The sequence below is a fragment of the Sporothrix brasiliensis genome, assembly GCF_000820605.1.
Source record: "Sporothrix brasiliensis 5110 chromosome Unknown Cont20, whole genome shotgun sequence".
In the NCBI taxonomy this organism is placed as follows: domain Eukaryota; kingdom Fungi; phylum Ascomycota; class Sordariomycetes; order Ophiostomatales; family Ophiostomataceae; genus Sporothrix; species Sporothrix brasiliensis.
Window position 1 is genome coordinate 240,460 of NW_024467139.1, and position 14,338 is coordinate 254,797.

The 14,338-nt window shown below is 55.6% G+C and overlaps 4 protein-coding genes across 4 annotated transcripts; 2 read left to right on the forward strand and 2 right to left on the reverse strand.

Annotated features, from left to right (window-relative positions):
- Positions 1 to 850: 850 nt before the first annotated feature.
- On the reverse strand, positions 851 to 2,798 carry SPBR_06902 (uncharacterized protein; the record flags this gene model as incomplete). The annotated part of the gene is made up of 2 exons (XM_040765158.1): positions 851 to 1,067; positions 1,150 to 2,798. 2 exons carry the CDS (start codon positions 2,796 to 2,798, stop codon positions 851 to 853), a joined length of 1,866 nt encoding a protein of 621 aa, XP_040616052.1.
- Positions 2,799 to 6,027: 3,229 nt separating this feature from the next.
- On the forward strand, positions 6,028 to 9,096 carry SPBR_06529 (DNA damage repair protein; the record flags this gene model as incomplete). The annotated part of the gene is made up of 1 exon (XM_040764785.1): positions 6,028 to 9,096. One exon carries the CDS (start codon positions 6,028 to 6,030, stop codon positions 9,094 to 9,096), a length of 3,069 nt encoding a protein of 1,022 aa, XP_040616053.1.
- Positions 9,097 to 9,412: 316 nt separating this feature from the next.
- On the reverse strand, positions 9,413 to 10,687 carry SPBR_07345 (uncharacterized protein; the record flags this gene model as incomplete). The annotated part of the gene is made up of 2 exons (XM_040765599.1): positions 9,413 to 10,307; positions 10,395 to 10,687. 2 exons carry the CDS (start codon positions 10,685 to 10,687, stop codon positions 9,413 to 9,415), a joined length of 1,188 nt encoding a protein of 395 aa, XP_040616054.1.
- Positions 10,688 to 11,593: 906 nt separating this feature from the next.
- Positions 11,594 to 13,537, forward strand: SPBR_06905 (carboxymethylenebutenolidase; the record flags this gene model as incomplete). The annotated part of the gene is made up of 3 exons (XM_040765161.1): positions 11,594 to 11,628; positions 11,720 to 13,460; positions 13,526 to 13,537. The coding sequence occupies 3 exons, from the start codon at positions 11,594 to 11,596 to the stop codon at positions 13,535 to 13,537; spliced, it is 1,788 nt and encodes a 595-aa protein (XP_040616055.1).
- Between the last annotated feature and the right edge of the window lie 801 nt (positions 13,538 to 14,338).

The window sequence follows — 14,338 nt, forward strand, 5'->3', positions numbered from 1 at the left end:
CTGCGGGGAGCAGTCTGCACAGTGAATAAATACAGTGTCTGCACGGTATCATTTTACGAGGTAATTACTCCGTAAATATGAATTTGTACGCCATAGTAATTGCCGCATTGGAAAGATAACAGCTGCTGGGCGACCTGAGTTGAGCTAGGCAGCAGCAATTGGCGCTAACGCCAAGGTGCCATCACCCTAATTGCCCACTATCGTCCGCTACCTCTCTCACTATCGCATTGCATCATACGCCATACCGTTGACCGCTTGCTCAATATGACACCTATCATTGTATGCCATCCTGCAAAGCATCACCGGCAGTCAGCTTGACTTGTTTGACTTATTATATGTATCGTTGTCTCATTATCATTATAAAAAGGTGGTGAAACGCTGCCGAGGCCCACGAGACAATGTCTCTTGGTGGCAGTATGGGCAGAAGCGAATTAAAATGTACAATCCGTAATACAAAACCACGACTTCCAGACCAACCCTTTCTCCCAGCTCTCGTGTCTCGTCTTTCCCATCTTGCACCCTATTCGCCCCCTTTCTTTCCTCCAAAACAATATAGAAATAAAACATAACGCAATCCGCTGCTGGCCGAGGAACAACAGGGATAAAGAGGCAAACTCCGAATGTGCGTGGCGTGTTGTCGTTAGAATGCGGATGTGCCGTGAAAAGCGTATACACTGCAATCTATATCCATGCTGTTGATGCTGCTATGCTGTTCTGGGAGGTCGTCAAACGGTCTAAATCATAATGAGTTGTAACTGGAAATGTCGTTCATCCAAAAGTACTGTCGTTCCGTGCCGGCCCGCACCGGGTGGAGATCCCGCGGGCAAGGCGTGGACGCTATGTGGCCCCATTACAGGATACGGTCCTCAACGATGGGCGTGTTTTCGCCTTGCGTATCATCCGTCGGCGGCGACAGAGACTTCTCCCACTCCTTCATCAGGTCAGTGGCTGTGCGCTTGATGTTGCCCGGTGTCAGACGGTTGAGAGCGGCCGGCCAGTTGATGTCATTGGCCCGGCTTCCGGACGGCGATGTGGGCGAAAAGGTCGACGTGGGAGAAGTGCGCTTTCTGCAATGTGTGTCAGCCAGTGGTTCCCGGTAACCTGTGCGTACCCACTTTATCAGTTCATCTGGCTCTTATCGTGACCTACTGAGGTGTTGCTTTTTCGTCAGCTTGCCCTGGAATGGAGGAGGCAACCGTCTCTCCGTTTGCGGTTGACCCACTCCAACGAGGCGACTTCACCGTGGGGCTATCCCAGCTTGACCAGTCGTTATCGTCGTACGAGTCAACTGTCAGGGGCGTCCACGAGAACTGCTTTGCGTCTTTGCCATTTCCGGCCTTGGAACCGGCCTTGGAGCCAGACTTGGAACCAGCCTTGGAGGCCCTTGTCTTGGTGCTGCCGCTGGCGGCCGACTTGGTGCTCTTATCCTTGGAGTCGGTTGGCTGTTCCGAAATGCTGCCCGAGGCGCCGTGACGGGGAGGCGGCGTTGGTGTGCCCTGCAGGTCAGTCGTAAAGGCTCTGGAAAGATTCGGCCGGCCAGAGGCAGAGGCGCGGATTGTGCTTTGCGTGTCATCGGTTGTGCGGGAGTTGGGGTCAATGTTGCGCATGCTATTGTTCGCCCCAGCAAGCTCCTCACCGACGGTAGCCTGGCGCAGGTCTTCAACAAACGTCCACAGTGTCGCAGTAAGATCGCCGGCAACCTGCTTCAGACCTGCCACCTGATGGACAGACTGTGGAGCCCACGAGGCACGCTTTGACAACTGCGAGGCAGCGCTGCGGCTCAAGTTCTGGAAGAAAGGCGAGTCCAATTCCAGCGGGGACATGGGCGACTTGACCGCTTCTTCGTCCCCCCCTGCCTCGGGCTGGTCCTCGTGGACATCGAAGCCATCAGCCGACGTCTTGGTTGGCGACAGAAGAGACAATGTTCGGGCATGGCCACCCCGGAACACGCGGCGACGAGACTGCGTTGGCGTGTTGGGATCGCTGCCTGCCTGGCTGCCCGGTTGCTGTCCAAGAAGCAGCGCCTTTCTTCTGTCCAGCTCCGATGTCCGTTTTGACGAGGCATCGTCGAACGGCACGGCTGGAGAGCCGGGGTCGACCGTTGAGGCGGTGCCGGGCCGCGCAGGCAGCGAGCGCATGGGCTCTGTTCTTCTAATTTCTGCCCGCTTCTTCTGCGCCTCGTGGGTGGCCCATTGCCTCTTTAGTTTGGTGAGACCGGATTCTGCGCGGTTGAGCTCCTCTCGAAGCTCGAGCACACGACGCTCCTGGGCGGCAATGGCTGTAATCAGGTCAAGTGGCTCAGCAGGCGACGCCAAGCCCGATGCGACGTCAATAGGTGTGGCGGGGAACGATGCCACCGACGAGGATGCGGGCGTCGGCCTGGACGGGAACGAGGTGGGCGGTGCGATGGGTAGTGTCAGCGACAGACGGTTGGCGCGAGACGCTGTGGACTCGGACCGTGACGGCCGTGTCTCAATCTCCTCCTCCTGCTGGCTGCCCGAAGCGCTGGCGCCTGCGCTAGCATTGGGGATCACAGAGCTGGGAGGCGTAGAGACCAGTGGCAGCCGGGGTGGTGGCATGGATTCCGAGGCCGAGGAAGAGGCCTCGGACGATGTCGACTCGGCAGACGAGGAAGAATCAACGCTGAGACGGGCAGGCATCTCTTCTTCAGATGAAGACGAGCCCTCAGACGAGGTCGCGGACGAAGATGAGCTGTCTTGTTCCCTCGCGGTAGCGTGGCCATTGTTGCGGGCTCGCTGGGGCCGACCCGCCTTGGGTTTGGACTTGATTGATTCCATGTTGAACAGCAGCTGAACGGCGGCCTGGTCAATGCGGTTGTGGACTAGCGGTGAAACAGCTTTGTTGACGCCGATTGCGCCGCGGGATGCGCGACGGTGGGAAATGGCGGAGTGGTTACGACGGGCGAGGGACGACACGGACGAAGATGATGCAGAGGGTGACAGGCGGTGTTGTTTCGCAAGGTGAGGGTAAGGACTGAGAGATTGCGCACAGCGCCAGCGCCGTTGGCGGTATTGACTTGAAAGAGGGGACGTCGACTTCCGTGGATGGGTGACGACAAAAGAACGGCTGCGGCGGAGAGACGGTTTATCGTAGAGGAAATGACGAGAACAAGCAGAGGCAAAACACAGCTGGAAGAGGAAGCCGGTCATGAAGAACGACGGATTTCCAGAAAGTATTTCGGACTCCTGTTTTGCCAGGAAATTCCCTGGTCTCTTCCCCTTTTGGTTATTTCAGTTTCCCCTATTTAATATTAGGAGGGCAATCTCTGGGTCGTCATTGGCGACAGTGCCCGCAAACCGAGGATCCGCTGCTTCTGTGGCAACCTAGCTGAGTTGGGTCAAGGGCTAGACCTCAGCCGAGAGACGAGCGAGGCGCTTGTCGAGGCCCTAAAAATTGGATAACGCACGCCGTCAGCAGCCGCCGGTGGGCGTTTGTCAGAGAAGGAAGATTGCGGTGTAAGAATCGCCCCCGGCGTTGCATATAATATGGAGAAAGGCTGTTGCAATACACTGATGCACCGGGGGTGGGAAATGAACGACAGTTGGCGAGCTGGGGTGTATTTTTGACGAAGCAGATTGCGGTTGACGGGGACGACGAGAGTGGGAAAAGAACGACAAGAGCAAGACACGAAATCGACCGTGTGATGGCTGTGGCTGCATGTGATCAAGACGCAGAGAAGCTGGCAAAGGCGAACAGGAAAGAACAAAGTCGAATGACGCTCGAGTATCGAATGAAGTCGTAAAATACAGCGTAGAGAACTAAACAGCATAAGAGGGCAAAAGGAGACGCGCCTGGGTCGTTTCTCGGCGCTTTGCAAGGGTGTTGTGTGTTTGATACAAAATAGTCGTGGTAATAAGTAACTTTGTAGGCTGTGGGCCAGCGTCGCGATCGGTCGAATCTGGGATGTTGGTAGCAAAGGAGTGGACGAGAACAAAATGCCAAAAAGTGCATGGAAGAAGACAAACGTGAGGCTCAAAAACAGATGCGCGCGGCAGGAAAAGGGGAACACGCAGGAGATCGGGGTCGAGGTGGCTTAAGTGTGTTGAGAGTGGTCCGGACGGTGGGAAGGTGCGTTGCACGACGAGGGTGGTGCCTGCAGTCTCCTGACGCTCTTGCCGAGACTGTTCAGACATGCGATTTACGTGCAACTGTCTTGTCTCACAGCCCATATATAGCAGGTATTATTTGTTGTGTTCTCGTGGCACTAGGCTCGCTCTTCAGGCATGGAAACCATAGAAACAACAACATAGGCCCACCTCCTAGGAGCCTTCTCCTTTCATTCTACAGTGTCGATTTTCCTCATTCCGCGATTCTGCCCTCTGGAGCCGGAACTTGGCACAGCGCAAACTCCACACGCGGCCTCGATGTTCTTTGGTCGCGCCTTCCAGATTGCGCCCGGTTTTCGAGAGGGTAGGCGCATCTGGGCTGCAGTAGCGTGGCTGCCACTTTCAGTCTTTAGTGCTTGTTGCACGAGAGACGGACATAGTAAACAATCCTGAAACTGGCAACTGCACCCGCAATTGCGGAGCAATACGAGGAAGGCGCAAGGACGAGGCAACTCGATTGAAGCGGAGCATCTCGGCTGGCTGTATGAATGAGGTTCAAAAGAACAAACAAAATACAACCGCACAACGCGAGGTCCGAGATGCAGTGTGTTTCGAGCATGCGGCTCACGAGCGAAAGGATCTGCGCGCCGAGCATGAACAAACGGAACAGCAATCTCAGCATAACAAAACGACGCGAACCCCAACCGCGCATCCTGGGCGAAACCAAGCAGTTGTGTCCAATCAGGATCGACTTGAGAATAGGCAGCGAAGAAATCAAAAGGTCCATGGAAGCGTCCCGAAGGCGGCATGTAGCCGGGAACCGCAACCGATAATGCAGACGTTAAAGGTTGCAATCTACCGTGCGAATTTCAAGACTTGGGATGAAACCCAATTGGTACAGTGAAGCAAAGGTAACATCACATGACTACGCGCCTTCCACGTGCGACTGTGAAGAATTTCTGGAATGTGGACAGCCTTCAACGAGGAAGGAGCAATTGCGCATCTTTTGTATTACATAAAGAACGCATCGTGAGCGACAAAACATCGACGTGGACAGAATGTGACAATGCAACAACACCTGAACGTGCTGTGTGATACGATGCAATACATCACAATCGTTGGCAAAGCGAGTCCAGGCCTTCAGGCTTGGGAAATCATGACCTTCGTCTTGGCCGATCCCCAAACGAGGCAGTGCCGGAAGGTCAGTCCTTTTGTGAGACGCTTTTTTCTGGTTGCCCCGGACAGGTTTTGGCCGGTTTGCCTTGTTCCTGGCCAAGGTTTCATGGCGCAGCCTTGGTGGGCTCTCCCGGCCAACAGTTCTGGGCCTCATATACTGTGCATAGGTTGCTAGAAGAGCGCCATTTTCCATGATGGTGAGCAGCACGTGCGAAGCCAAAAGGTCGGCTTGCAGGATCAAATCCGGAACTTGTCCTGAGAACTTTCACAGCCGGCCGTGTTGTAAAGACAGACGAATATTGAAAAAAACATTTTTGAACCAACAGAAATTCCGACAGTTTGGCTTGAGACTCGATATGTTAAACTGGAGGGATATGGAGGATGGTACATACAGTGTGTCAAAATTAACACCGTGTTTTATGCACTGTATTTTAAGCTGGCTCATGCCCCGCAAAAAACGATTCAACGCGGTATGTCATAGGCGACGCGCTTGGTGGCAGCCTCGAGCTGTGATCGCCAACACAGCTCCAGCGACACACCAGACACTATCCCCCGACGTCGGTCACGTTACACATCGACAAGCCTCGACCCGACCTCGACGCCCGGCCTACTTATCTCTCTACTTTCGACGAACAAACGAGACCATGGCCAGCGCCTCGTCATAACAAAGACCCCTTCATCGGACTGTTTCGACGCAGCGACTTCGACTTCAGCCGGCAGATGAGGCACGCCATCTCGTGACCCTCCGTGGCAGAGAGTCCTCGTACGCCCCGCCACCGAGACCATGGACACCTCCGAGGTGCCGCCCTACGATGACGGGGGAGGGTCGCCGACCCAGGTCAACGAAGGCCGTAGCTACGACCGATATGACGATCCGACGTCGTTGCCAACGCAGGAAGCCGGCAATGACTTTTTGGACCGCTCGTTGGACGAGAACGAGAGCGGTGCTGTCAAGTTTGGATCGATTCGCTCCATGGAGCTAGACTTTGAGTCGCCAACGACCGATCACGTCGATGGCCGGAGGCGAAACAACAGCCTGTCACGTTTCTTCCCGAACTCGGACAACGACCAGCCGGCCACCACAACAACGGCAATCGACTTCGGCTTAGAGACGCCTGCGCAGCCCAAAAACCCGTTTGCAGGCAAGTTCCAGACGCCGCTTGTGGCCGGGTCTCAGCTTTTTGCGGCAACACCCTTTTCGGCCGCGCTCAACCAGGTCAGCCCGACATCATCTCGACCGTCACCGGCCGGGCTCATCCAGCAACCGGCGGCGACGACGACGACAACGCCTCATACCGGCCTCTCCTCGCCGACCAAACTCCGCTTCTCTAACCTTGGCGAGCAGACGCCCATGCCCGCAGTCCTGTTCCACACGCTGTCCACGTCATCCACCTCTCGCTTCGATGGCACCACGCCATACCCGAACAAGGTGGCTGGTAGCCCGACCAAAGGTGCGCCGCAGTCGAGCCCGACCACGCGCAGGAGGCGAACTCCCGCCCCCATCACAGAATACGAGTCCATGAGGAAGTCTCAGGAGCGGCGAGAGGCTGCCGAGGCTCGGCCCGAGCGTGCTGGAGGATATGCGTCGTCGAGCTCCGACGACGAGTCGGACGATGTAAGACGGCAACGCATTGTTCGCCAGAAAAAGGAGGCGGCCACGAGGATCCTGGCGACGGTCAGCATGTCTGGCCCGACATTTCGCGGCGATATCGTCGAAGTGCCTGCGTCCGTAAAGAAGGACGCTCGGCCACGGTCACAAGGCGGCCAGCAATCTAGCCCCCGCGGACTTGCGGTATACCCGGAGAGCGATCCTCCAGTCCCCCAGGCGCCGCTGACGTCTGGCACTGCTGCAAAGGCAACGGCAGCAGCACCTTCTCCACCGGGGCCACGGTCGAGCGAGGCATATGATGATACTAGCTTTCCACAATCGTTGATCGACCGACCCACTCTGGAGATTTTACCGGCCACCAAAACTCCATCGTCTTCGGCAGCATTGCCCGAATTTCCTCTTGCCGGCCAGAATACGACGGGTCTACATTTAAAGAGCAGTCTGAATGAGACCGACGCCATCCCTGAGACGAGCCCTGCTGGCAAATGGCCGGTGGCTGTCTCGGCCAGTGGGCAGACGGCCAGCCGAGAAATCGTTCTGTTGACGTCCGATGCGGCTGAAGCCGCGGTGGTGCCTGCATCGAGTATGCCCGAGCCTGCCTTGCCTTATCAGAAACAAGACATGTCGTCTTCACCGGCATATGAACAACGAGACAGGCGACATGAAGAAGCGGAAGAAGTGGTGTCGTTGCTTAAGCAGGCTGCCCGCCACGATCTGAAAGCCGAATTGGCTACATCGTCTCCGCCCGTTCCGACACCACCTGCTCGTAGCAATCGGCCACCACAAAGGAAAAAAGCCCGGTATAAGACCGAGAATGAGGGGCGAAGCAGCGGCCACAGCAGCGGCCGTGCATCGTTGGCAGCCTCCGTCTCATCGATGGACCGGTCGACCTCTAGTCTCAGTGATTTGTCTGTCACACCCACACAAGTATCGAGGGAAGGGACGCCCATCACGGCCAACGACAGCGATCTATCAGCCCGGGGGTCTACCAAGAGACGTCACACGCCTGCTGCGACAAGCGGGAGCCGCAGCGAAGACGATGATGATTTGCCACTCTTACCACAACGGCGACGGGCACGCGGCGACTCACCGCCCATATTTCTTCCCAATATGATGCCACGGCTCGGCCGGGGCTCCTCTAGTACATCCAGGGCCATCAAGCCAGAGCCGTCCCCTGCACGATCCGGCTCGACAGACGAGCTGTCTGCGTCGCCTGCCCTTCTGACAGCGCCCGACCGTGGCACGCGTTCCAGCCGAAGGTCTATGAGATCCACGGGTATAAAACCAACCACCGTAGCACCGACGAATCTCCGCGTCGAGGCGCCAGCAGCACCAGGCCTCTTTACCGGTATGGTGTTTGCTGTCTCTTTCCAGTCCAAGAGCCACGATGAAGCCAGTACCGAATCGGCGAAGCACAAAAAGAAGAGCCTCGAAGGCCGCATTCAGCAAGCAGGCGGGCGCATCCTGCCTGACGGATTTGAAGACATTTTCCAGCCTCCCCCGACAGCGGCCGGCACCAGCTCGATTAGCACTTCGTCGCGCTCACGGGCCACCCTCGACACAGTCAGCAAGGGCAGCAGCGACGAGCTGCAGCTTCTACCAAGTGCGGCCGACAGCGGTTTCACAGCCTTGATCGTCGACGGCCATTCGCGCAAGGCGAAATACTTGCAAGCCCTCGCACTGGGCCTCCCTTGCCTTGCGCCGCGCTGGGTGACGGCCTGCTTGGACCGCGGCGAGATTGTCGACTGGGCCCCGTACCTGTTGTGCGCCGGCGAATCGGCCTACCTAGGCGGTGTCGTTCGGTCTCGGAACCTGGCACCATACGATGCGGCTGCTGTGCGCCTTGCCGATGTCGTGAAAAGGCGAAAACTGCTCTTGGACGGCCTGGCCATCTTGTTCGTGCCCGGCAGGGCGTCGAAGGAGACGACGTTCTTGGCGCACGTTCTCGGCGCCCAGCTGTCGCACGCGCAAAGTGTCCAAGAGGCCCGCGAACACCTCAAGGCAATGGAAGACGCAGGGCGCCCCTTTGACTGGGTGTACACAGGCCAGGAGAAAGAGGTTGCCGGGCTCTTTGGGGACCGCATCCGGCCTGCTGCCAAGAAGCGCAAGCGTCCGCCCTCTGGCGACGACATAGACCGTGGCGCGTCGCCGGTGAAGACGTTGGGCGTCGAGCGCCTGATACAGAGCCTCATTTTTGGCGAGCTTATTGAAGAAGACGATTTCGGCGGGCCAGCAAGGACTTGACGGCAAAAGCTCCAAACTGTACGATGTCATGTTTTTTGAATTGATTATGGAACCAGTGGACAATGGCGTTTCACATCATATATTTTGATTCCTTTGGGACTGTATCTATATTGTCGAAAGCGGAATTTACGTGGGAAACGCGTCAAATATGGTATCTATGCCACGCTCAACGAGCATTATGCTTCTGTCTGATGTATATCCAATCTCTAGCACTGTATGCATTCACCTTTTATTTCCTTGTTAATTACCTGCCAAAACACCGCAACCAGGGACACCCAGATACGTGCTCCAAACATTATGAGATTTTTCGATTCTGCTACTCCGTCCGAATCCGTTTGCTCTCGGTGCCGTCGCCGTTGCTCGCTCCATTCGTGTCGCCAACTGAGGCACTCCCCCCGTCACCCAACGCACCCTCGGCCGGCGTGGACTCTACCGCGCCTCCCGCAACCTCTTCTGTTGCGGTAGTCTCTGTTGCCTCACCAGCCTCGACCTCGTCGCGTCCCCGCACACGGCCGGCACCCTCGCCCAGGCTGCCGCCACGCCCCCGCCAGTTACCCTCCTCGTCAAAGAACTCGTGCGCATTCTCAGCCGTGATCCAGCCGCCGCTGCCCGGCATGGGTGGGGGAAGATCGGAGATGGTTGAGACAGCGCCGTCCTGGCTGTTGCCTCCACGAAACACGCCGTGGAATCCCTCGATGGGCTCCATGCCGTCACCGCCCTCAATCAGGATACCGTCATCGCCCTCGCCGTCTCCATCCTCGTCGTACTCGTCCTCGTAGCCGTCTTCGCCGTCGCCATTCTCGCCGCCCTGTCGGAAAAATGACGGGTAGCTATCGCCACCATCGTCCTCGTCGTCTTCGCCTCCAAACCGGTCCGGATGCAGGTCTGCACAAGCGGAGATGGCATCGAACATCTTGGACGCCTCTGAGTCGGCCTGTGGTGGCTGTGGCGCCTCTTGTCGTTCTGCCTCACCGGCTGATGGCTGGTCTGTAAAAAACGAAGAAGCAGCAGTAGCAGCAGTGGCTTGTGCTCCGGCCGGTACTACAGTCAACTCGACCGTCTCGGGCTCGTCCTCCTCGCCGCCGGTTCCTGAGAGCTCTAGCTGCATGTAGATCGTCGGCACTCGGCGGTTGTCCGCTGTATATGCAGACTTAATGGCGTGCAGGCCAATGACCGGGTACGGCAGAGACAGGCCGCAGCTCGCAGCCGAGCTATAAAGTGTGAGAGTACTACATGTGTAAGTAAGTGGGCATAGTATTCACACAGTCCCCGCAAAAAGAAAGAAAAAGAAAACTCACTCCGATCCGACAAACACATCGACAACCTGCTCGACCATTCCATCACCCATGACGGGCCAAGACTCGTCGTTGGCAGCTGCCGCCGTTGTCTCGTTGCCTCCCCAGGGTAGCTTGTCGCGGTTCTCTCTGCTCACATAAGCACGAGCACCCGTCGTGTGGTAGTGAAGCACTGGAGGACCCTCGTAAAAAGAAGCTGGCGTGCGGGACTCATGGTCGGCCAACGGTGTATAGGAATCCAGCGCCGGCGGCGATCGAAGCGTAGTCGGCAACGAGGCCGTTGCTTGGGGCACCATGATGAAGGTAGCTTGCGTATGGTCTCAAATGATACAAGGACGGCTCGTGTGTCTCGCGTTTCTGGTTTTTGTGGGGACAAGTTTGCAACCTATTGCTTCCGTGCCTTGCTGTGTGTCAAACAGTGTGCATAATGGGGCGTTTTATTTCATTTTGTGTTTTGCTGGTGATGCTGTTGCCCGAGAATGCAGAGCTTCAAAGCTCCCCTCCTTCCTACTTTGGTGCCTGCGTCGATGTGTTCCGCCTGATTGGCCAATTACAATTAGTCAGCACGGGTACCGATACGCACGTGACATTAATAGCCCATGATCCGCTACAGGGGAAGTTGGCGGCAAGTTTCCGGGTACGAATGCGTTGTATTTTCGTTTTCCCGAGTACGAGTACGGTTTAGGGTGTCTGGGCGTCCGTTGGTAAATTATTTGAGATTTTGGGGTCACCACTGTTTGTAGAAAAAAGTAAACAATAATTGTTCCCTAATTTTGCTCGATTTTGTCAATTTATTTTATTTTCTGCCGCACAAAGCCCCCGCTGCACTTTTTGTGTTAAAAGTTTAGCACTATTGCCCGGTAAGTGCCAGTAGCAAGCGTCACCGAAAGGCCAACAAACCCCTATTTCCCCGTCCATTCCCCATCGCTACTTCTCTAATTCGAACGGAATAGCCTAGGCTTTGTTTCTTTCCAAAATCCTCCGTCGCACTTTCCCTTTCTTTTCGTTCGTCTTCGTGCCCGCATTCCGTTCTTATCCCTCATTTTGTCCTATTCTTTTCTTTTTTTGGGGTTTCTTGCTTTCAGGGGACGCTCTTTCCTATTTTGCGATTTGGCTGGCCAGGGGGGAAACCCAATCGACGGCGGTCTCTATTTCACCATAATCTTATATTTAAAGGGGGCGTAGCCTGCTTCTCAGAAACAATGTCGACAAGATACTCCCTCCGGCAAACACCTAGGTGCGTTCACCCTGAACCCCCATTGTTGTTTACTTCGCGCGACAATTCCAGCTGGCTAACACAAGGCACGCATTGACGCCCTCCTCCATAGGAAAAAGGAGCTCTTCAGTGGCATGGTCGAGACACCGGCGACGCGCTCACGATCCCGCAAATCTCTCTTCCCCGTCGAGGACTCCGACGCCGAGGCCGACTCCAACTCTGCCGCCGAAAGCACCGCCGAAAGCACCGCCAAGTCGTCCACGTCTGCTGCTGCCCGCCACCGTTCTCCCAAGTTTGTTGAGCACATCGACGAGACCGACGCGGCCGGTCACGGCAAGGACGCGATCGAGCACCAGAACGGCGATTTGAACGGAAAGACGAACGGCTTCGCCTCCAGCCGCGAATCGAAGCCCGCCATGGCGCCGTCCAAGACCAACGGCCGCCCCATGGCGATCAATGGCAAGGCCACCGACGCCGAACCCATGATCAAGACGGAGCACGCCGTCGATGGCTGGAAGCCCAGCGCTGATCACCGCGTCGACTACTCCACGCACAAGGAGTTTGGTGGCTCCCTGGGCGTGTCTGCCATGATGATCTGCTTCCCCTTGCTGATGTGGTACATGTGGATTGGCGCCACGTACTACAACGGCAAGCTTCCCCTGCCGGCCGAGGACGAGTCGATGGAGGACTTTGCGCGCCATCTGATCGACCTGATGTACACTGGTGCCTTCCCCTCGCTCAAGGCCTGGGCCATGTACTGGACGTTCCTCATCTTTGAGGGCTTCTGCTACTGCCTCATGCCCGGCATCTGGGGCTACGGTAAGCCGCTGCCGCACCTCAACGGCAAGCAGCTGCCCTACTACTGCTCGGCCTACACCAGCTTCTACGCAACCATTGCCATTGCGTTTGCCCTGCACGTCTCTGGTCTCTTCCCGCTGTACACGCTTATTGACGAGTTTGGCCCTCTTTTGAGCGTTGCTATCATCTCTGGCTTCCTGGTCAGCATTGTTGCGTACTTCTCGGCTCTGATCCGTGGCGCCCAGCACCGCATGACCGGTGCGCCTCTCTACGACTTCTTCATGGGTGCTGAGCTCAACCCCCGCATGTTCGGCATCCTCGACTTCAAGATGTTCTTTGAGGTACGCCTGCCCTGGTACATCCTGTTCCTGCTGTCGTGCGGTGTCGCTGCACGCCAGCTCGAGAACTACGGCTACATTACTGGCGAGATAGGCTTCCTCGTCATGGCCCACTTCCTCTACGCCAATGCCTGCTCCAAGGGCGAGGAGCTCATCATCACGACCTGGGACATGTACTACGAGAAGTGGGGTTTCATGCTCATCTTCTGGAACCTCGCTGGTGTGCCGCTCTCCTACTGCCACTGCACCCTGTACATTGCCAACCACGAGCCATCCGAGTACCAGTGGAGCAAGCCCGCCCTCGTCGTTCTGTACATATCGTACCTCTTCGTCTACTGGGTCTGGGACAGCTGCAACAGCCAGAAGAACCGCTTCCGCTCTGCCGAGCGCGGTACGCTCGTCGTCCGCCGCACGTTCCCCCAGGTGCCGTGGCAGACGCTCAAGAACCCCAAGACCATCAAGACGAACACGGGCGACGACATTCTGGCCGACGGCTGGTATGGTCTGGCCCGCAAGCTGCACTACACGTGTGATGTCTTCTTTGCCGTCTCGTGGGGCCTGATCTGTGGCTTCAAGAGCCCGTTCCCGTGGTTCTACCCCGTCTTCTTCTGCCTCATGATCTCGCACCGTGCCCTCCGTGACATCCAGCGGTGCCGTCTCAAGTACGGCGATGCCTGGACCGAGTACGAGAAGCGCGTCCCGTACCTATTTATTCCTGTAAGTTTTACGTTGTTCTACGAGTGTCGCCCCTTATTCCCACGTACTAACCGCCTTTTGTACAGTACGTCATCTAGTCTCTGAAAAAAGACAAAATGCCATGTCGTGTTGCAATAGCGGTTATATACGCCTAACCTACTTTCGAACGTTAGCAACGTTTTAAACGATACAAATTTGCAATGTGTGGACGCGCTTCTACCTTTCATCTCACGCTCCTACGCTACTACGCTCGCTATTGTGCTTTGTTTATTTTTTGCCAATATTCGCTTTCTTGTATATAACATTAGAACATACGTTTTGTAGTATCTCTGTTTCCTATGCGTTATATTTCCTTTTGTTTTGCTCATCGCATTTTGGGATTTCTAGAAATACATAGTCGGGCTACTCGTCTCAGTACAGAAGATGGAAGAAACAAGCGGCTTCTCAGCAAAGCATAAACCAAGTAATACAATTTTTAATATTCGTTAAAGAGTAAACGAACAAATCGTTGTGTTATTGTGCATGAAATACTCCAGAGTGTCAATTCACGTCACATTGAAAAGCCAAGGCACACTTAATGTCTAATAATATTCCAGGCAAATAATTATGTAAAAAGCGACAAGGTAAATAAGAGGTGTAAATGCAAAGGAATAAGCAGTGTAATGCGACAATAGTACATGTTTTGCCCAGCAGTCCTTTCTGGTACCTCCAGTGCAAGACAAAATAGATTTGGTCAAGGGCAAAATGAACAAAAACAAAACAAAAAACCATTTCGGTCCGAACCGTCTTTCGTATCCGAAATTACTGTTCCCGAAAAGCAAACAACGGATTGGAACCAGGTTTCCCTTCTCCTCACAAGAAAATCCGATCGCATCGTTGTTTCCAATCGCATCCGTCGT